Genomic DNA, 22,115 nt, shown 5'->3' with positions numbered 1-22,115 from the left:
CCAGGGTCCTGGGATTGAGTCCCGCATTGGACTCCCTGCTCGGCGGAGAGTCTGCTTCTCCCTCTCCCTCTCTCCATCCCCGTGCTTGTGCGTGCTCTCTCTCTCTCAATGAATAAATAAAAATCTTAAAAAAAAAAACCCAAGAATATAAGAAGGGGAAAAATAGAAGGGAGAAAATATTTGTAGATATAATGCTTCTAAATTCCCAGAATTAAAAAAAAAAACAACAACTCAGATTGAATGGGTGCATAAAGGGCCAATCAGGATAGACATGAAAAATCTAATCCTAGATACATTAAAGTAAAATGAAAGGACATTGAAAAGAAAGAGAAACATCCAGAGAGAAAGAGCAGCTCTCCTGTAAAGGAAAATGATACAGATTGATACTAGACTCCTTGGAACATCCTAAGAAGAGAGCAGAAAGAAAATGGGAGTAGGGATTAGAAAAGAAGGGGACAAGAGAAACAACAATTAAAAGCGGGCCTTGCAGTTATTCAGTATACTCATCTCTACTGTGGTATAACAGGAAAACAATTGCACTTGGAATAAGTAACCTTGTCTGACGTACCAACCCAGACTTTTTGTAACTTAAGAAACAAAGGAAGGTGAAAGAGGGAAAGGGCGTGGCTGTTCTTTTGTGAGTCCCAGTATCTGGGCTTCAGGTGTAGAGGCGGATCCAGTTCCCAGGATCTGATTCTTAAGAATAATATGTGCATCAGAATGTTAATTTGCTATTTGTAAGGGCATAAAACAACTTTCCAGGGAATAAGAAACATGCCTAAGCTTGTTATTCCTGGCATCTCTCATCTAAGTGCTCAATATTTACCAATTATCAATTTATTTAGTAAATACTGAATCAGAAAAATTAGTTCAATGATCCTAAGGAAAAGGACAAATTCTCCCCACCTCATAAGCGTGCACATGAGATTCAGGTTCTCTATTGATCAGTGTTGGGTAAATGCTAAAAATGCTAAGCAAGTCTTCTTCAAACAAACAAACAAACAAACAAACAAACAAACAAAGGCACCTGGATGGCTTAGTTGATGGAGCGTGCAACTCTTGATCTTGGGGTTGTGAGTTCAAGCCCCACACTGGGTGTAGAGATTACTTAAAAAAATAAAATCTTAAAAAAAAAATGCTAACCAATTCTTAGTCACCTTCCACTCCCCCCCACTTCCACTATGTTCCATTATCTTATTTTAGATATCCAGTTAGATTAGCTTCATATTCCAGTCTTGAGATCACCGTGAACATTGTAACTGGATTTTATCAAACATTTACAGAACAGCTTTTATGGCAAAGGAAAAATAACCAACAGCTATTTATTATGTGTTAGGTATCATATATACATTATCTCATTTAATCCTTACACAACTCTGTGAGGTAGGTACTATTATCATCTCTATTTTAGAAATTGGGCAACTTGAGTTAAGTAAAGTGATCCAGGTCATTCAGCTACTACACAGGGTTGAAAGAAACTAGAAGGACTTAAAAACCATCCACAGGAATAACTATGCTAGATCTTCCCAACTCCCCAGACTCACTTTTCTTGTTTGCACCTATCCCCAGAATTTTGAGATTCAAATGAAATAAAATATGCAGCAGAGTTTTATAACCAATGAAACGTATTCCAAAATGGCACATACTATTTTTAAAAATATACAATTAATACGCAGTTTATCTGTAATAAAGGATAACATAGCACGAATACAGAATGTACGCATTTCACAATGGCAAAATTTAGGTACTTAAAAACTTTTTATTGAATTATACATGCTGTAAAATTCACAAAACTTAAGCGCGTAGCTTGATTTTTATGAAGGTAAAAACTGCAAAAAAAAAAAAAAAGTCACCACCACCCAGATCAAAATATAAAACATTACCAGTATCTCAGAAGCCTCCTTCTGGCTATGGGATATGCTTTTGAGTTAGAGACCTGGATTCGAATTTTTCACTTTCACTTTCTTCTTGCGTGATTTTGGCAAGTTGTTTAACCTCTTTAGGTCTCGGTTGAGCCACCTGTAAAGACAGGATAATACTGTTTTATAAGATTGTTGAATTAAAGGAGGTCATAAAATGTAGAATGTCCCTCACAGTGCCCCAAAATAGCGAGTCTTCAATAAACGGTAATTATTACAGTCAAATGTTACAGGCGGTCGCCACCTCCCACTTCCTGCCTTTCCGTCACTCACTTTTGAAAGTTGCTCTTGCTCCTATTCTTTTTCTCCTTCTCTCTCGCCCCTCCTACTGCCGTATATTGCCTTCCCAAGCTGTCGTAAAAGGCTCCTCCCCGCCCTCCATGTGGCGAAAACGCAATCACGCTTGACGGCGCGAGGTGGCTCAGCCGCAAGATGGCGGCGCTGGCGGAGGAGCAGACGGAGGTGGCGGTCAAGTTAGAGCCGGAGGTACCGCCGACGCTGCTACCTCCGCAGGCGGGGGACGGCGCTGGAGAGGGTGGCGGCGGCACTACCAACAACGGCCCCAACGGCGGCGGCGGGAACGTTGCGGCGGCGGCGTCGTCGGCCGGCGGGGATGGTGGGACCCCCAAACCCTCGGTGGCTGTCTCCGCCGTTGCTCCGGCGGGGGCGGCCCCGGTGCCCGCCGCTGCTGCGGAGGCCGGCGCTCCCCACGACCGACAGACTCTGCTGGCCGTGCTGCAGTTCCTGCGGCAGAGCAACCTCCGCGAGGCCGAAGAGGCGCTGCGCCGTGAGGCCCGGCTGTTGGAGGAGGCAGTGGCGGGCACCGGAGCCCCGGGAGAGGCGGACGGCGCCGGTACAGAGGCGGCTAGCGCGCTTCTCAGCCGGGTCACAGCCTCGGCCCCCGGCCCCGCGGCCCCTGACCCTCCGGGCACCGGCGCTTCGGGGGCCGCCGCCGTCTCGGGCTTAGCGACAGGTCCTGCGGCTCCGGGGAAAGGTGAGCCGCGGAGTCCCGGGGAGGCAGGGCACGAAAGGGAGCAAGCCGGGAAGGCAGAGGCTGGCAGGCCTGCACCTCTGCGGGCTTGTTTTGAATTTCCTGGGCCCGCCTCTAGGGCCACATGCCCGCCCCTTTCTCTAGTGCGCCGGCTGCGCAGTCAAACCCTCTTCCAAGCTGTCAGTTCCAGTGAGAGGCTGAGGAGAGCTGTTGAGCAGAGGGATGTCTGGAGAGGGTGGGCTCGGAGAGGCGGGGACCTTCAGCCTTTTGGTCCCTTTCTTCTTTTTTGGGTTCTTGAGCCTTGGCAGGTCTGCATTAACACTAACAATATTTATACAGTTCTGTTAAAAATACATTTCCTAATTCTCACAATTCCACTGTGAGCTAGACATTACCTCTATTTTAGAGATGAGAAAACGGACTCGGAAAGGTCAAGGGACTTGCTTCGGACCAAACAGCCAGAGAGTGATGGAACATAGTGTAGCCAGTATTTCGCAAAATATAGGTTACCTATCGGTAGTGTTAAACCTTTTGGGGAATGCAGATTTCTGGGCGTCACTTTAGACTTAGAGAATCAGATCATGTAGAGGTGGAGTCTAGGAATCTCCATTTTTGAATATAGGCTTCCAAGGGGTATTGATGTATGGCAAAGGTTGAGAATCATTTCATTTAGGAGTAGGCTTTGGACAGACCTGGGTTCAGACTCTGCGTCTGTTGCTTTTACTTTTGTGATGCTGATTCTTTCTGAGGTTAAGGGTCCCCCCCCCTTAAATAGGTTATTGTGAGGCTCATATATCATATATATAAAATGGCAGGTACTGATAAGTTTATGCCTAGCATCTAACACTTAACACTTGAGACCTCCCTCCCCAGCCTTTTCCTAGCAACTGTAGTTGCAAAATCCATGCAGTAAAATTCATAAACAATATGAGGTCTCAAAGGTGTTCCTGAGCTGATAATAAACGTTTATTGAATTAAGTTATCTAGTGCAGAGCCTCTAGCCAAATTAATCTGTATTTATGAGACCTAATCTTTGCAGCATTGCCAGAAGTGAAGTATCAGTATGTAGCATTATATCCCATAAATAAAAATGTGCAAAAATGTAATTGAGAGGAATCTTTTCTGAATGCTCAACTTTGTGAATGAACTATAAGATGGATGAATTATGTTGGTTATTTTTCTGTAATCTCTCATCTCTTCAGAAACTTGACCTATTGTAATTCAGAAACCAGTAAGAAGGAAAAGAGGCCATCAGAGTAACCAAAAGAACTTGAAACATTTGTGCAGTGAAGAGCATAGCAGTTATAATTGCGACTTAAAATTTTCCAACAATCAAACTCTGATTAGACAGACAGGTGTATCATTGTTTCGTATTGCTGTATTACAAATAAATGCTCATGTTTTCTGCCTTGGAATGATATTTATGAAAATTATTTTAAGCATATAAATTGAGTTATCTTTTGGAAACAAATAAGGATTGTCCTTCCCACCCTTGAAATGCTTGCATTTTATAAGGAGTGATAGATGTACACATATCCTACAGGATAGGATGTGTTACAGGAAAGTTACAAAATACTTAGGTAGCTCAGAGAGCTGGGAATGTTACTTCAGGGCATGTCCTGGTGGTGGTGGGTGCCATTTACACTGAGCCTTGAGAGAAGATTGATGTAGTTGTTTGATTTGCACATATCGTGTTTTATGAAATTTGTCTTTGAGGTAGCTGCAGGAAAAATAGTGAACCTTTTTGTTACTGACCTGAAAATTTTATTTTAAGGTACGGGCAAGCTGAAGGAGTTTTGGATAGGTGACTGAAACAAAGTGAAAATCCCATTGAATGATTGTATGACTGTTTTGGGGAAGAGACTTTGAGAGGAGAGGGACAAACATCAGAGAAACAGTTTACCTCTGGACCTTAGCAAAACAACCTGAGTCGCTTGGTATGTATCAGGTCATTTTTTGAAAGTTGTTCTTCATTTTTTAAACAGTTGGAAGTGTAGCTGTAGAAGACCAGCCGGATGTCAGTGCTGTGCTGTCAGCCTACAACCAACAAGGAGACCCCACAATGTATGAAGAATACTATAGTGGACTGAAACACTTCATTGAATGTTCCTTGGACTGCCATCGGGCAGAGTTATCCCAACTCTTTTATCCTCTGTTTGTACACATGTACTTGGAACTAGTCTACAATCAACATGAGAATGAAGCAAAATCATTTTTTGAGAAGTATGTGAATTTTATATATATTATATATATATAGCACATATATATAATGTATATACCCATCTGTAACCACATAAATGTAAGATTGTAACTCAGAAAGTATTTCATGAAGGAGAGGTACCTGATGCTAGGAGAACCTAAAAAGAGGGAGTTTGATCTAGTTGGAGAAGTCAGGGAAGGTTCCCGGAGGAAGTGATGCTTGAGGTAAGATCTGAAGATTGGGTAGGAGGTAATCAAATGAAGAGAAGAGGAAAAAGCATGTGTGACGCCTCTGGTGGGAGGGATTGTGCTAGGTACAGAGATGAAAGAAGGCCAGTGTGGCTGGAGCAGAGTGTGGGGTCAAAGCTGGGCTGGAGCTGGCAGGTTCTTGGGCCATGTTGAGGGTCTTTGTTTATCCTGAGAGCAGTAGTGTGTTGTATTGGGTAGTATTAGATTTGGCTGAGATTCACTGAAAACTCCAACAATAATGGCATAAATAAAAGTTTAATTTTTGTTTTTATCCTAAGAGCAATAGGGAGTTGTGTTAGGATTAGATTAGACTGAGAGTGACTGAAAACCCAAACAGTAGAGGCTTAAATATGATAAAAGTTTATTTCTCTCTCATAAAGGTTAGGCAGTCCAGGACTAGTATGGAGTCTGATTACCAGGGACCTAGACTCTCTCCATCTTGATGCTCTTCCATCCTTGTCATGCAGCTTCCTCTGGTGGCACAAGATGACTCTTTGGCTCTGAGCAATCACATCAGTGTTAGAGTCAGCTGGGAGGGCACACATCCTTCCTCGAAGTTGCACACACCTCTTCCTTTTTTTTATGTTGTTAGGCAACGGCTACAATTACCTACAGGGGAGGTAGGAAGTGTGGCCTTTGCCTAGGTGTTTATGTGCTCAGTTAATATTCAGGTATTCTGTTGTGGAAGAAGAAAGAAAAAAATGGATGTTTGGGGACAGTGGGGTGTCTGCTACAGAAGTCATTGAAGAATTATGTCATTATTAGATTTGCATTTATTTTATTTTATTTTTTTAAAATCTCTTCACCCAGCGTGGGGCTGGAACTCACAACCCTAAGATCAAGAGTTGTATGCTCTACCATCTGAGGAGCCAGGCACCCCAATTTGCATTTTGAAAGGACCTTTATGCAGTCGGGAAAATAGATGGTGTCGGGGAGAAGCAGAGTGACTTTAGAGTGACTGGTTTGGGAGGTTATGGTAGTGGTTCCTCAGCTGGGGATAATATTATTCCTGCTTCCTCTGGGCCATTTGAAAATGTGTAGAGGTGTTTTGGTTGTCATAATGACTAGGGTGGGGAAGAGGAGGTGGCTTAGGGATGCCAAATGTTCTAATATGTGCTGGTAGTCTCACTTAGCAAAGAATTGTTCTGCCCCAAAGTGTTCTGTTGAGGAACACTGGACTAGGGTGCAGTAGTGTTCGTGAAGGTAAGTAGACATATTGGTGAGGCAGTTGGTGATGGATTGGATGTGGAGGTGAAGGAGATGAAGGTATTATTGGTAACCCCTAGGTTTCTGGCTCCCCCATCTGGATGGGGGAGTGCCCTTCACTAAGATAGAAAACCCTGGAAGAGGACCTGGTTTGTCAGGTTGTGGAGTAATCCTGACTTCAGATTTGAATATGCCTTTGACTCATTTAAGAGATACCAAGTTGATAGGTGAATGATGTATAAGGCTCTGGAGGTCCAAAGAGATGTAGGGACTGGAGCCGTAAATTGGAGTTGTGTGTAGTATTGATGGATATGGATGAGATTGTCTGGGGTGGGGGTGGGGGTTATGAAATAAGTCAATGAGAGGGCTAGACCTGGGTCTTGAGGAACTCCAATATTTGGAGTAGAAGAGATAGAAAAAGAGTAGAAGAGATGGCCAAGTAGAAGAGGTATGCAAGGAGAGGTCAGAGAAGTAGGAAGAAAACCAGGAAGGTATTGAGTTATAGAAGCCAAAGAAAGGAGTGGTTAAAAAGAAAGCAGTACTTAACAGTTTGAATGAGAACCTTTTAGTACAAGCAATAGACCCCAAAGCCAGCATTTGTCAGATAACACACTAGTGGTAATACAGGAATAATAGAACTTGGGACACTTAGCTTCTATGCCATTATGTCCATTCATTATTGTATGATGCCTAATAGAAGGTTTATAAAGCAAATGTTCTGTAGCTCAGCATTTTTGAAAAAATTAGCAAAGGCTGATGACAGAGCTTCTACTCTAACCTAATTTTTCTTCCAGTATTGTCATCAAAAAAACCCCTTTCTCTCCCAGTCTCATGAGATAGCCATCTCCTCACATAGGAAGCTAGAATATCCTGGGGGACTCTGTTATGGACAATCTTGTTATGGACAATCTCAGCCCTTGCCCAGACACCATGCTCAGATGAGGTTATGGGCAGTGACTGATCTGAACACCAAGAGGCTGAGATTTCTAATTTTATTGAAATCTTGGACAGAAACCCTTAGTTCATGTCTTGATGAATCATAAAAGGGTAACATGGGTAAAAGTTTAGGCATCTATTGGCTGTGTATCAGAGCTAGAGCCCTAATATCTTATGTTTAGTCATTGTTTTCTAAATGTTTTTGCATTGTTTGCTGCTCTTAGTGAGTGCCAAATATGTGATCTTTAATTTTACTTTATCAGGAAAATTAAGATTTATAGAAACAAAAGTACATGTAAATTTACAAATTGTCACCAAGGCTGAAAGCTTTACTTAATTACCTTTGGTAATGGTGAGTAAATGGAAGTGTTCATTCTTTGGTATAAATATTTGTTTGTCCTTTAGTCATATTATCATACTGATGTTTAATAAATGTCTGGTATTAAGAGTATAAGAAGTCATTGAAAATGGGGGGTTTTATGAGAATGCCATGTATTGATTATTGTTAAGAGGCTGGGTGATAGGGTCATTGAGTTAATTATACTAGTTTCTACTTTTGTATATGTTTGAAACTTTCCATAATAAAAAGTTTTTAAAAGTGGGTTTTGAGAGAACATAAAATTCAGTAAAGCAGAAATTCTAATTCAAATGTCTACCAGTGGTGGATATCTTTCATTCACTTATGGTATTTACTTCAAATTCTCTTAAATGTTAATGATACATTTCATTAGGGAATTAAATTTTTAAATTTCAGGATGAATTCAGAAACTGAATTGTAATCATTTTGAAATGATTTACTTCTGAAATGAGTTACTTCTGATCCTGTAGCTTAGTCTAGGATTATTCAGACTGCTACGTTGAAAATATTCTGGGATGTTTATAAATATATGGGGGAGAGCAGATCCCTTAATGATTACATTGAAAAATGACTTTTTAAAATCACTGAAACAGGTTCCATGGAGATCAGGAATGTTATTACCAGGATGACCTACGAGTATTATCTAGTCTTACCAAAAAGGAACACATGAAAGGGAATGAGACCATGTTGGATTTTCGAACAAGTAAATTTGTTCTGCGTATTTCCCGTGACTCGTACCAACTCTTGAAGAGGCATCTTCAGGAGAAACAGAACAATCAGATATGGAACATAGTTCAGGAGCACCTCTACATTGACATCTTTGATGGGATGCCGCGTAGTAAGCAACAGATAGATGCGATGGTGGGAAGTTTGGCAGGAGAGGCTAAACGAGAGGCAAACAAATCAAAGGTATGGGAATAAACCTAAGAACTATATAATGCAGATTATGAAAAACTGTAGCATTTCCATCTACATAATTTACACATTTTTCTTATAGCTAGTTTGGGAATAACTGTATCCTGTATACTAAGTTTCATGTTCTAAGGATGATGTGTAAATTAGTGAGAATTTGGGAATGATTGCATTTAACAGAACCCTGACTACAGTGGCTGAAACAAATAAGGGATTTTGCATACATATGATGAATTGCAGAGGAAAGCCCTCTTGCTCTGGCATAAGAGCTCCACAATGCCATCAAGGAGCCTGGCTCCTTCTAGTTTCTCCTCCATCATCTACAGAATGTGGCTTTCTTCCTTGTGCTCACAGGCAGAAGGGGGAGGACAAAAGGCATATGCCTGCTAAATCTCTCTATCAGGAAAACAGTATTTTTTCCCTAAAACCCTACCCAGTATATTTGTGGGTACATCTGCTGGCCAGAATGGCATTATATGGCTATTCCTAGCTGCAAGGGAGTCTGGGAACAGAAGTGATTTAACTGAGCGTATTGCTGCTCCAACAAAATCAGGGTTCTGTTAGTAAGGAAGAAGGGGAGATTGGCTATCGGGTAGACAAGTACAGAATCTGCTTCCCGCTATAAGTTACTGTATTGTAATTGTGATTCATCCTATCAAGATATGAAAATGATGTATCGATGAATGAAATATTAATTTTGAAAATGTTGGCTCTTTTGACTTGTAGGTATTTTTTGGTTTATTAAAAGAGCCAGAAATTGAGGTGCCTTTGGATGATGAAGATGAAGAAGGAGAAAATGAAGAAGGAAAACCTAAAAAGAAGAAGCCTAAAAAAGATAGCATTGGCTCCAAAAGCAAAAAGCAAGATCCCAATGCTCCACCTCAAAACAGGTGAGGAAAAAATAGAGGAACATGTGTGGAGGTTTAAGATGAACTGTTATTATAGAGAATTCAGTTTTTTAATAGAGTGATTTTCAGTCTGTTTTTCTTTCACAGAATCCCTCTTCCAGAGTTGAAAGATTCAGATAAGTTGGATAAGATAATGAATATGAAAGAAACCACCAAACGAGTACGCCTTGGGCCAGACTGTTTACCCTCCATTTGTTTCTATACATTCCTCAATGCTTACCAGGTTGGTAAGATAATTGTGCAATTTCTGCCTGGAGAGTCTCGTAAAATGGTGACTTACCACTAAAAGAAATTTAGATGTGTTAACTGAGATGGAGTTCTCTTTTTTTAAACTCTTGATGTAAATATAGCTTAAAGACAGAAGTTAGGAAAGGATAATTGGACACTGCTTGGAATAGATAGAAGGCAATGTTGAAAAGACCTTTAGCAACTTGCAGGTGCCTGAATGTTGCTTATGTGTGTCCTTTGTTTTACTGATCAGAATTCTGCTAGCCTTTGAGGAGGAGGAAACTGTAGTTTATCTCTATTGAACTTGGCTTAAGTATTTATATAAACTTAATACTTTTTATTAAGGATTCTGTATGTCTTTATGGATTGTAATAAGCTGCTGAGGATATATTTACTAAAGTACAAAAATGATTAACATTTTCTTCATATCATGTACTTTAAATTTGGAGGGCAAAAGGGGTGAATGGTGACATGTTCTCAAATACTTTCCAACAGTGGGTTTCATAGGAGAATGAAACCTTTCCTATGAGAAAAAGTTATCCTTATGTAGTTTCTAAGATGTAATTTTTTTCCCCAAGACCATATTGTACAGTACAAAGTTTTTATTTTTTATTGGCAGGGCCTTACTGCAGTGGATGTCACTGATGATTCTAGTTTGATTGCTGGAGGTTTTGCAGATTCAACTGTTAGAGTGTGGTCTGTGACACCCAAGAAGCTTCGTAGTGTTAAACAAGCAGCAGGTAACTGAAATGACCTGTGAGGGTGTGAGCTTGCCCTTAGTTTACACCAATCTGGGTTCCATGGAGTATACATAAGAGTTTGTGATCTCAGCAGAATTTCACTTGATTTTACTTAACTCAAAATGATGACATTCCCAAGTGAAAAGTGCATTGGAATAGCAATCAGGAGCCTGGGGTGCTAGACTGGTTTAACTTTTCTGGGCCTAAGTTTTCTCATCCGTAGAATGAGGAGATTGGGCTAGAAAACTCCATAAGGTTAAACATGTAATTTTATGACCGTTTGCCTGTGAATTTAAAAAATGCCTTTAAAGTAAATAGTGGGAGAATACTTTGTTTTAGCTCTAAAAATAGCTTAAAAAGAGCTAGTTTTAGGATTTCACTTCAAAGAAAGTTTCTTGCTAAATGTATTTATTAAACAAGGTAATATATTTTCAAAAAAAATTTAAATATTTCCATAGTTTTCATTTGTGTCAAACATTATGATATAGTGGGTTACTTTGAGCTTTAATTGTAGTTCCGACACTGAGCAGCTGTGTGCACTCTGGCAAATTGTTAACTATCCTGAACCTCAGTTTCCTATTCCATACACAGCATCAACACTGTGGGTGGTATGTGGGAGGACTGTTCAAATGTTAGTTGTTCTCTTGAACCATGATGTGATTGCCTTGAAATATTCTAATGAATGTACTTTTTAAAAAAATGAATGTATTTTTAAAAAATCAATATTTTTGGACCATTTTAGATCTTAGCCTCATAGACAAAGAATCAGATGATGTCTTAGAAAGAATAATGGATGAGAAAACAGCAAGCGAGTTGAAGATTTTGTATGGTCACAGCGGGCCTGTCTATGGAGCTAGCTTCAGTCCGGATAGGTAACATACAATGAAAAATTAAATACTTCTGCATTATATTGAGATTATATATAAGTTAACTGCTGGAAACATGTTGGGAAAAATTCTGTTAGAAAAATCTCATGGATGCCTCTTATGCACTATCTTTTAGAATCTTGCCATTTGCTAAATTCATCTTGGGGTACAGGTGTACAAGATAGCAACTTAATATATACCCACATTTATAGAATCAAGATGCACAGCTTCAGGGTTTGTTGGTTTTAAAAATTAGCTTTAGTTTTTGTGTAACCCTGATAGGGGCTGAATTGGTTCTTTGGGTTCCTGCCTTGGGTTTGTGGCTACTGCTATATTCCATCATCTCCAAATTCCGAACAGATTCCTGATATTAAAAGCATGTTAGCTGTCAGTTGAAGATTTTGTATAATCAAAAGAACTAAGAGGATACTGAAAAGGGAATTTGAAACCCACAAATAGGTATTTGCTTATTTTTCATGATCTCTTACATTCTGTAGAAATGGGAGGGAATTTTATATTCATAATAACCATTTGTATCTTATTTGGGTAATAGCTTTCAGTCCATCAACATTTTCATCTTTATGAAGTCTTGAGAGTGAAACTTTGATAGGGTTTAGCCAGATGGTACATATTTACTTGAGGGAACCCTCAAATTTCAGTGAAAACCATGGTAGTTTAAGCGATTCAGCTTTTGTGTTTATCTGTGAAGAAGGTGAAGTATTACTTACATATCTTTAGTGTTTTTTTGTTTTTGTTTTTTTTTGGTCAAAAAGACATTTCCTTTTAAATGCTTATGCAAGTGAGAGAGGAAAAGAACATTTCCATTTTAAAGTAAAAAACTGTTGAGTTTTGAGTGACATATCAGATTTCTTAGCTTTCCTCAATTGACCTTTTTGGCCAACTTTTTGTTGGTACCCTTTGGTATAATTTTTTATAAGAAGTATGATTTTTCCAATGTACTTTATTTTATTTTATTTTTTTTTTTATTTTTATTTTATTTTTTTTAAAGATTTATTTATTTATTTATTCAACAGAGATGGAGACAGCCAGCGAGAGAGGGAACACAAGCAGGGGGAGTGGGAGAGGAAGAAGCAGGCTCATAGCAGAGGAGCCTGATGTGGGGCTTGATCTCGTAACGCCGGGATCACGCCCTGAGCCGAAGGCAGACGCCCAACCGCTGTGCCACCCAGGCGCCCCTATTTTATTTTTTTAAAAAGATTTTATTTATTGATTTGACAGAAAGAGACAGCCAATGAGAGAGGGAACATAAGCAGGGGGAGTGGGAGAGGAAGAAGCAGGCTCCTAGCGGAGGAGCCTGACGTGGGGCTCCATCCCAGAACGCCGGAATCACACCCTGAGCCGAAGGCAGACGCTTAATAACTGCGCCACCCAGGCGCCCCTTTCCAATGTACTTTAAAAAATAATCTGACCTCAGGGCACCTGGATGGCTTAGTCGGTTCAGATCATGATCATAGGGTCCTGGGATCGATCCCATATTGGACTCCTTGCTCACTGGGGAGCCTGCCTCTCCCCCTGCTTGTGTGCTTCCTCTGTCAAGTAAATAGATAAAATCTTAAAAAAAAAAAGAATCTAACCTCAGTAGGTGCTCAGTAGATGTAGAGTGTTAGAGCTAACATTAGTTTGGTTAGTACTTTTCAACTTTTGTTATCTACTGTGAGTTTCATGTATAAAGTAAAAGCTGTAGCATCTCAAGTTAGCTATATTTAACATACTCAAATGTACAGAGAAATTGGACAAGTAACTAAGTTATTCTGGGAATGAAATATATTACCTTCTCTTCTCTCAGGAACTACTTGCTTTCCTCTTCAGAAGATGGAACTGTTAGATTGTGGAGTCTTCAAACTTTTACTTGCTTGGTGGGATATAAAGGACACAACTACCCAGTATGGGACACACAGTTTTCTCCATATGGATATTATTTTGTGTCAGGGGGCCATGATCGAGTAGCTCGGTAAGAACATTGTGATCTTATGACTGGCAGAATGGTTTCTTTTTGGGGAATTACAAGCTCCAAACTCATTTTCACTTCTATTATTTGGGATCAACTTTTTGAGAATGTCGGCATTTATAGCTCCTTGTTTGAAAATGCATTTGGGGAGTATTACTATGTCTGCAATTATGTCCATATCAAGAGTCCTTTTTTTCTCCTCAAGTTATTTAACATGCTCCCAGCCCCTCCCACCAGTTAGAGTTTCACTAACACTATGAGCACTGCTAGTGTGTTCTTGTGATCTCCTTCAAAGTTCAGGATGAGGTAACTAAGGTTAGAAACTAATTTTGGGGTGGCCAAAACTAGCGAAAAATACTTTTCTATGGGTTAGACTAGGAATTGGGGTAGAAAAGGGGGGTGCATACAGAGAACTAGAGAATTAAAATTTTTTTGTACTAGATCAACTTAGTTTTCCTTAAGAATGTTATTTCATCTCAATCATTCCGTTTTCCTTAAGAATGTTATTTCATCTCAATCATTCCATTTTCTTTCCCTCAGGTAGCCGGTGAAGGGGGTACCTATTTGGAGCTAACGTTTCACGTGGGTGTTTCTGTATTTATTTTAGAATTTTGGCAGTTAACTATTACCATTTTTTCCCCTTTCAATGCATTTTTTAAAAGGCTATGGGCTACAGACCACTATCAGCCTTTAAGAATATTTGCCGGGCATCTTGCTGATGTGAATTGTACCAGATTCCATCCAAATTCTAATTATGTTGCTACGGGCTCTGCAGACAGAACTGTGCGGCTCTGGGATGTCCTGAATGGGAACTGTGTAAGAATATTCACTGGACACAAGGTATTTTGTACCTTCATTATCATGGCACACAAGCTTGTTTTTGAGATAAAAATATTATAAAAATTAACCAGGAACACATTTTAAAGAAACTATTCATCCCACTAAGCTTTAAAATCCTAGCTTTCTTTTACTTTCTTAGGTATTTTTAACCCACTTTTGATTCTTTCCCTGGACTTCTTTTCTAGGGACCAATTCATTCCTTGACATTTTCTCCCAATGGGAGATTCCTGGCTACAGGAGCAACGGATGGCAGAGTACTCCTTTGGGATATTGGACATGGTTTGATGGTTGGAGAATTAAAAGGCCACACTGATACAGTCTGTTCACTTAGGTTCAGTAGAGATGGTGAAATTTTGGCATCAGGTAAATGACTAGAAATGGCTTTGTGATAAAGGGTAAATGGTGTTAAAATGAAACACTCAGTGTTGACTGTTGTTAGGTTTTGCTTCTCTTAGCCATGATTCCAGGGTATCCCCTGACATATATGTTGACTTCTCAGGTGAAACTGCTTGAAATGGTCCTTTAGAAGGAAGAGCTTATTCATCAAGTTTCGATTTTTTTTTTCACCAGAAACATACAGTAAATATATGAAGTATACCTGACAAAATGTCAAAATCTAAATATGGTAGATGCTGCTAAATGGTTTCCTTTGACTTCCCCTTAGGTTCAATGGATAATACAGTCCGGTTGTGGGATGCTGTCAAAGCATTTGAGGATTTAGAGACCGATGACTTTACTACAGCCACTGGGCATATAAATTTACCTGAGAATTCACAGGAGTTATTGTTGGGAACATATATGACCAAATCAACGCCAGTTGTGCACCTCCATTTTACTCGAAGAAACTTGGTTCTAGCTGCAGGAGCTTATAGTCCGCAATAAATCATCGGTATTAAAGACCTTTTGGAAGCTACTGTTTGAAAAAGGGAGACTAAAAGCAAATACCTCAGTGATTAATATTTAAGCTACAAAGAATGTTTTGTCTATATGGATCTGGAAGGATGCTGCTTGGAAAATCTGAACAGGACAGTTCCACGTTTCTATAGCAACCACATTTAACTAATTTCCGTTAGTTGAATAAGAGGTATTATGTTCGTGGAGGGGACATTTATGGTGCTTTGGATTGTGTGGAAACTATGCATTTTCTGTTCAAATGCTATTTTAATTTATTATGTTTAGAAAAGAAATCAATTGACTTCAATAATTCATCCTGCTTCAAGATTCAAATTGAGTAATATAATACCATCTTGAATTTTAGCTGAAGAATTCTATGAGCATGTATGTTTCTGCTGTAAAAATGTAGTTACTGTATGGCACTCAAGTACCATGTTAAATGATCCACTAACATTTTTGCTTGGCCCATGATTAGTGGAATGTATATTACTGGGTAGGGTGAACTACAATTTCTTTCTAAGAACTAGATGAAGTACAACCATCCATTGACATCTGATTTTGTACCTGTTGGATTCTGAGTGCACCCAAACACTCTATAAACCAGGTGAAGAAATTTAGCTTCCATGTTCTACTTCAGCTAAAATAGCTATATACAACCTAGTACACTTGAAGTCAGACAGACATTTCAGTTGCTTACCTCCAGTACTGAGCCTTGCTTTGGGAAACTAAAAAAGATTTAGACCAAGTCACTGCCAGTTTTTTGCCTTCGTTGCATTTTGTACAGTTTTTATATTTTTGATATCTTGTAAATAAAGACAACCAGCTTTTCCAGGTTCATAATTTATTGTACAAATTAAGTATCACAACTCATCAGCTTCTCCAGGCATGGGAACTTAACAGATGAGGTACAGGTTAAAATCCTATAAACAAAGCAAAAACAGTTTAGACACAATTGTGTTCAACTCTACTTTTAAGACATTCACTAATTACTAGTATAGGACTATCCACGAACCCCCTGAAATTGAAAGCAAATTCATCAGATTCTCAGAGTCAGTAACGACCCCCAAATGAAGGTGTTTCTCAGATTAATAGAGTTTAACCTAACACTTCACCTTTAACAAAAGAGCTGCCAACAATTCAGTATAATCCTGAATGTATGCTACTGGAAAAGTCTAGTATACAAAGTAACATTTTTTTTTTAAAGATTTTATTTATTTATTTGACAGAGATAGAGACAGCCAGCGAGAGAGGGAACACAAGCAGGTGGAGTGGGAGAGGAAGAAGCAGGCTCATATCAGAGGAGCCTGATGTGGGGCTCGATCCCATAATGCCAGGATCACGCCCTGAGCCGAAGGCAGACGCTTAACCGCTGTGCCACCCAGGCACCCCCAAAGTAACATTTTAAACAGTAAACATAGCAGAGATAAAATTTCTCCATTTTTATAATGGGGATACTACCACTCTCCCCAAAGCTGGGAGGTACCTAATACAGGAAACTGGGCAAAAACTACCTGTTTGTCAGGAATAAGTCATGGACCACTGCATTCTGGGGTATGTAGGCTTAATTAATAGTTTTGAGATTGGAAAAGCTTTTAAGAGCAGAGGAAAAATTTTCTGTGGAGAGCTACAGTAGATAAAGATCTGGGTTTTGGATTTTCTGCACATCATCTACTACCAAAACAAATATTTATTCACTTAAGCATGGGCAAATGGAGACTGTGGTGTGCCATGAGAAGAAAATGAAATCTATGTGAATTTAAGGAAAATATAAAATTGCATATATAAGAATTTGAAACTAGCAAAAAATAAGCTATATTTGCAATGTTTTTAAAAGTTTGGTTAATAATTATTACATAAAGGGCTTATGTAAGAGAAATAAGGTGTTCACAAAGAGAAAGACTCAGTTGTTAAGAGAAAAACATAAAGGGAATGTTAAGAAAAATACAAACGGTAAGCAAATGGGAAAAAATGCATAACTTCATCAAAAAGACATTTTCACTCATCAAATGAGCAAAGATCAGAAACTGATTATTCAACATTGGCTAGGGCAAAAGAGACACCTTCTTAAAACTGGGTGCCCCATAACCCTTGGGGAAAGCACTTAAGCCTAAAACAATCATATAGACAACACATCATGCTCAAAGTGTTCAATGCAATGTTATTTATGTTTAAAAAATCCTAATAGGAAACATAAAAATCATATATCCATAAATACTCATACATTCAAATAATAGAGAAAATATTTGTTATAAGACAGTATTACAGACATGACTCATAGCCACTGGAAACCAAATAAAAAATATAAAAAAAGAGCCATAACAAAATGTTAACAAAAATTGTCAGGGTAACGGGATATGAACAATATTTTCCTCTCATATGTAACTTTGCACAATGACAACTTACTTCTATAGTGAGGGAAAAAGCCCTAACAACAAAATGGCTGTTATAAACTTAAATGTCAATTCCTTACCGTTTATGTTGCTTTCACAGCTGGTGTTTTTTTAGACCTTAACTTGAAGTATAAGATCATCAAAGCAATGCCTCCATATGTGGCCAGTACACACTGAAAAAGAAAGGAGAAAGTAAACAAGAGCTTTTGCCACTTACATTATTCTAAAACGTAACTGCTTAAAGGTATCATTAATACTTACATTCCTTCTACCTGTGAGAGTGTAAGAGTTGAAATATTTTTTTATACCCGTGAACTGGAATTGGGCATCAGTTTCTGGACCTGCCATGATTTCAATCTTTAAAAAAAAAAAAGAAAGCAACAATAAATTGGTTTGGATGCAATTTAAAAGAAAATTAAGTTTTGTTTTGTTTTTGTTTCAAAGATTTTATTTTTTTAAGTAATCTCTACACCCAACATGGGGCTTGAACTCATAACCTGGAGATCAAGAGTCACATGCTCCACCAACTGAGCCAGCCAGACACCCCTTGTTTTGTGTTTTGTTTTTTTCCCCTGAGTTTAAAAACCTGAAAAATCATTGCACGTAAGTATTATGTGTGTATGTGTGTGTTTTTTTTTTTTAACATCTTGCCCAAGAAAGAAGTAGCAGAGATGGTGGAAAAAGCCTTGTTGATAAGAGAAACTTTCAGAAGGAAGACTTTACCTTGGTCACTACTGTATAACATTCCAACATATACATCAAATCACTTAGCACAGTAAGAGAATACAGTAGTCTCTAAGCCCCCCTTTAATCCAATATTGCTTGATATTTTCGATCCTGGCTCTCGCTATTGCATGTTACACTGTGCATGGACTCTATCAGTTTTAAGAGCAGTTGAAAGTTGGTGCTGGTGATATATTTCAAACTTTCTAAGAAGGGTAACCACCAACTAAATAGCTCAACTTGCAACCCCTTTCACAATTTTTCTTATAAAATAACTTAGGACCTCCATGGAAGGAAGAGAAGATATCATTTACTAAATGGAGTTGATACATACTACCATTTAAAAATAATTAGCATTATTTTAACTAAAGGGATGCACATCAGAGTATAAGAACTGGAAGATTATTTCCACAATTTAAAGAATTACTAAGAGCATGCTGGTTCAAGTTCTTAAAGATGGAGAGCCTACCAAAAGCCACTATCAAAGTCTGTCAAGTAGTTACAGAGACAGGATATCCACTGTCTGGGCTGCAGTGTGCTCAGAACCTAACCCCCACCCACAGGATACATACTAGCTATTGGCGGTAGTGAGAAAGCTGGAATCCTCACAGCAAAATAGATAAAAGTTCTAAATATAAATAGTAAAACCAAGAATCCTGGAAGAAAACATGGACCAAAATGTTAATTACCTTAGGAAAGGGAAAATATAAAGGACAAAAACTAAAAGGGAAAACAAAAGTGACCAAAGGAATGTAAAATGAGACCCAAATAGTCAGACTATCAGACTGGGAAAAATAAACACTAAGAATGTGGGGAAATAAGCATTTCCTCTGTTGCCTGAGTATAAACTGGTACAACTTTTCCTAAAGTGCAATTTTGCAATACCTATCAAATTATAAAATTACTATACCCTTTTATGTAGCTGGTTCATTTGTTCCCCAGGAATTTACCCTTATAGAGCTATCACAAACTGCAAACATGTTATATAGCTCAGGAATAGTGACTGAAATACTATTTATGAAATAAACTGGAAAAACTAAAAGTCCATCTACATACAGGAGACTGATAAAATGATGGTTTCCATTTGAGGAAATACAACGTGCATAGATCCTTATGCAATGAGATGGAAAAATGTCCCTATGTGGTGATAAACAGAAAAAAAAATTCTATTTCTGGACCTTATATTACAGAGCACATAAATGGTTCTCAAAGTCTGGTTCCTTTTTTTTTTTTTAAAGATCTTATTTATTTATTTGACAGAGAAAGACAGCCAGCAAGAGAGGGAACACAAGCAGGGGGAGTGGGAGAGGAAGAGGCAGGCTCCCAGCGGAGGAGCCTGATGTGGGGCTCGATCCCAGAACGCCAGGATCACGCTCTGAGCCGAAGGCAGATGCTTTAATGACTGAGCCACCCAGGCACCCCTCAAAGTCTGGTTCCTAGACCAGCAGCAACAGCATCACTGGAAACTTGTTGAAAATGCAAATTCTCAGGCCCAACCTCAGGCCTATTCAATCAAAAGCTCTGGGGCCCAGTAATCTGTTTTAATATGGCCTCTAGGCATTTCTGATGTAAGCTAAAGTTTGAAAGACACTGCAGTAAAAGAAAACCAAATTTTGTTAGTAATTATATAGAAAAGAACTCTGGGAAAATATGCAGCAAGCTTTCTGGAGTTATAAGTACCTATATTTTACACAGGCATAGATTTGTTAAACTAAAAAATAACAAAGGCACATTGAAAGGTCACCATAACAACACTTGAAAATTCGTATGTATGACCGCCTATCTACCACGACCGACGCCACGCCGAGTCGATTGGCAACATAGACGAGCCGGTCGAGGTCCGGTCGAGATTGGTAGGCAGTGGCAGTGACTCAGCTGGCTCTTGATGAAATGGAAGAGGGAGAGATCTGTGAGGAAGTCGTTGCTATGGAAACTGGCACTCCCCTATTTACCATTCAAAGGCATTCACGTGCACAAAATTGGCAATGAAAATTTGGACAAATGACCTTAATTCTGAACAGTTTCAAGGTTCTTGGAACAATGAAGGAAATCCAAACTTCCTTGGGCCTCCTCGGGGCCGTGGCCTTTCCAGCCCAAGTAGGAAAATTTGCATTATCTTTATAATGTAGCTTTTATGTTAACAGTTTCATTTTACTAGACTTACTAAAGGCATACTTTCCCTACCATTCATCTTTATGATACACTTTTGGATTCTTACGGTATTAAGTGGGTTTCTAGGAGAAACCTTACATAAAACAGGAGCTTAACATAGTCAAATTATTAACTGATAACCCCACTACCTTGTATGTAACAAAAATTTTTAGGAGGATGTGGTGTCCATATGAAATAATATTAAAGTGCTTTAAATTTCTCTCTACACAATATGGGAGGAAGGCTGTGATATTCCACAGAGGGCTAATTCTGACTGCAGGGAAAGGCATGGTATAGGAACTGAAATTTAGTCTGGGTCTCCAAGACTCTTGTGAAGGTGAGATGGAGGCAGGAATGGGGAGTAAAATGTTGCTGGTTAAATAAACAATGGGAGAAAAGCCTACAAGTACTGGGGTCTGCACCCTTCAGCAAACTGCAGGTTACTTTTGGACAAAGATCAGAAACCCCTGTGCTAGAGCACCCTCCGTGGAATAACTCAAACTGAAATCTTATTCCCTTTTGAATCATAAAAAACTTAGAAAGCCATAACAAGGAAAAAATTACCTAACACTAGTAATTGCACTAATGGTTAAATGGTAGCCCGTGGGGAAGTCTAAGCACCGGGTCTTGCTCTTGTTTCTAATTAACCGGCCCACTCCTATTAAACATTAATGAAGCCTTCCACGTCTTTCTTCACCTATGAAATGGGCATTTCAGAAAAGGCCCAAAGTGACCAATTGTCCTCGCTACTTTCTCAGTTTCTTGAAACTGCTCTTTTCTGTCTGACTAGACATCTACCTGGAATGGTGAGATCGCGAGGTAAAAGGAGACAAAGTCGAGCGCTACGCGGGTACCAGAAGCAGCTTCTTGCACTTCAAGAAGTATACAGCTCTCTGTTCCGGCTATCTCTTAGGAAAGGCCTTCCCGCTGATCCGACACAGACTGAAAGCTAACCCGCTTACCGCGGGCCTGGCGAACTGCAGGGGCTGGGCCACCCACACTCTCGCTTCGACACAGGCTGCGGCGCAGCTAAAGGAGGCCTTGCTGGCCAGCTCCCTAAGCACAGCGCAGTGGAAATAAACTGCTGTGGGCATACAGAGGAAAAGAGGTTAATTTGGCGAGAAGCCCGAGTTCCATTCAATATTCTGTCGCTAGGTGACCTTGGGAGACTCCCTTCGCGGCGGGCCTCTTTTTTTCTCTATTGTAAAATACGATCTTAGGGCCTTTGGGAACTATGGGAGCCTCTGGGACCTCCTATCCGCCTCGCCCCGAGGCTTCCCAGCCCAGTCCAACCCCTCGCGCCCTGGCTCTCGTTATCTCTAATTCCTTTTCCATTCTCCACTGTCCTCGCACCCCAAAGCGAAGACCTAGCGGTGTTCCTGGACCAGGAACGGTGGGATTTTACTGCCAGCCCTGCAAAGCGGAGGCGCGAGGCCTGAACCCAGGTTCCCGTCCACACACCCACCTTGCAAAACGCACCAATTCCGCTGGTTGTGTCCTTCAACTTACGCAGCTAGCCCGCAGCCGGCCGGAAGAAGCCACCTCCCCCGCACGCGCTCAACGGGCCAGAGCCATTCAGCCTTCAGCGTCGATTGGCTACGGCTCGAAGCCCCGCCCTTCCGCTTCCTGTTTCTAA

At 39.7% G+C, this 22,115-nt stretch overlaps 2 protein-coding genes across 2 annotated transcripts; one reads left to right on the top strand and one right to left on the bottom strand.

The window, feature by feature from the left end:
- Window positions 1-2,336: 2,336 nt before the first annotated feature.
- Window positions 2,337-16,055, top strand: TAF5 (TATA-box binding protein associated factor 5). Its single transcript, XM_045803028.2, has 11 exons — window positions 2,337-2,913; window positions 4,896-5,133; window positions 8,452-8,767; window positions 9,497-9,660; window positions 9,766-9,901; window positions 10,526-10,646; window positions 11,389-11,518; window positions 13,320-13,484; window positions 14,144-14,321; window positions 14,507-14,684; window positions 14,986-16,055. Exons 1-11 carry the CDS (start codon window positions 2,352-2,354, stop codon window positions 15,201-15,203), a joined length of 2,406 nt encoding a protein of 801 aa, XP_045658984.1. The 5' UTR covers window positions 2,337-2,351; the 3' UTR covers window positions 15,204-16,055.
- Window positions 16,040-21,984, bottom strand: ATP5MK (ATP synthase membrane subunit k). The gene is made up of 4 exons (XM_045803030.2): window positions 21,945-21,984; window positions 17,867-17,962; window positions 17,686-17,778; window positions 16,040-16,135 (listed from the first exon to the last, which is right to left on the bottom strand). The coding sequence occupies exons 2-3, from the start codon at window positions 17,951-17,953 to the stop codon at window positions 17,689-17,691; spliced, it is 177 nt and encodes a 58-aa protein (XP_045658986.1). The 5' UTR covers window positions 17,954-17,962; window positions 21,945-21,984; the 3' UTR covers window positions 16,040-16,135; window positions 17,686-17,688.
- Between the last annotated feature and the right edge of the window lie 131 nt (window positions 21,985-22,115).

The sequence above is a fragment of the Ursus americanus genome, chromosome 6 (assembly GCF_024610735.1).
Source record: "Ursus americanus isolate L20-20 chromosome 6, mUrsAme1.1.p, whole genome shotgun sequence".
In the NCBI taxonomy this organism is placed as follows: Eukaryota; Metazoa; Chordata; class Mammalia; order Carnivora; family Ursidae; genus Ursus; species Ursus americanus.
Note: the sequence above shows the minus strand (reverse complement) of the source record. Positions and strands in the feature narration are given on the sequence as shown.

What these genes read in the sequence shown, in the direction of transcription:
- ATP5MK (XM_045803030.2), bottom strand. Translation starts at nt 17,953, where the DNA reads ATGGCAGGTCCAGAAACTGATGCCCAATTCCAGTTCACGGGTATAAAA. An exon ending in CTCTCACAGGTAGAAGGAAT is followed by an intron (nt 17,779 to 17,866) that starts GTAAGTATTAAT and finishes TTTCTTTTTCAG; the next exon opens with TGTGTACTGGCCACATATGG.
- TAF5 (XM_045803028.2), top strand. Translation starts at nt 2,352, where the DNA reads ATGGCGGCGCTGGCGGAGGAGCAGACGGAGGTGGCGGTCAAGTTAGAG. An exon ending in CATTCCTCAATGCTTACCAG is followed by an intron (nt 9,902 to 10,525) that starts GTTGGTAAGATA and finishes TTTTATTGGCAG; the next exon opens with GGCCTTACTGCAGTGGATGT. An exon ending in GGCCATGATCGAGTAGCTCG is followed by an intron (nt 13,485 to 14,143) that starts GTAAGAACATTG and finishes ATTTTTTAAAAG; the next exon opens with GCTATGGGCTACAGACCACT.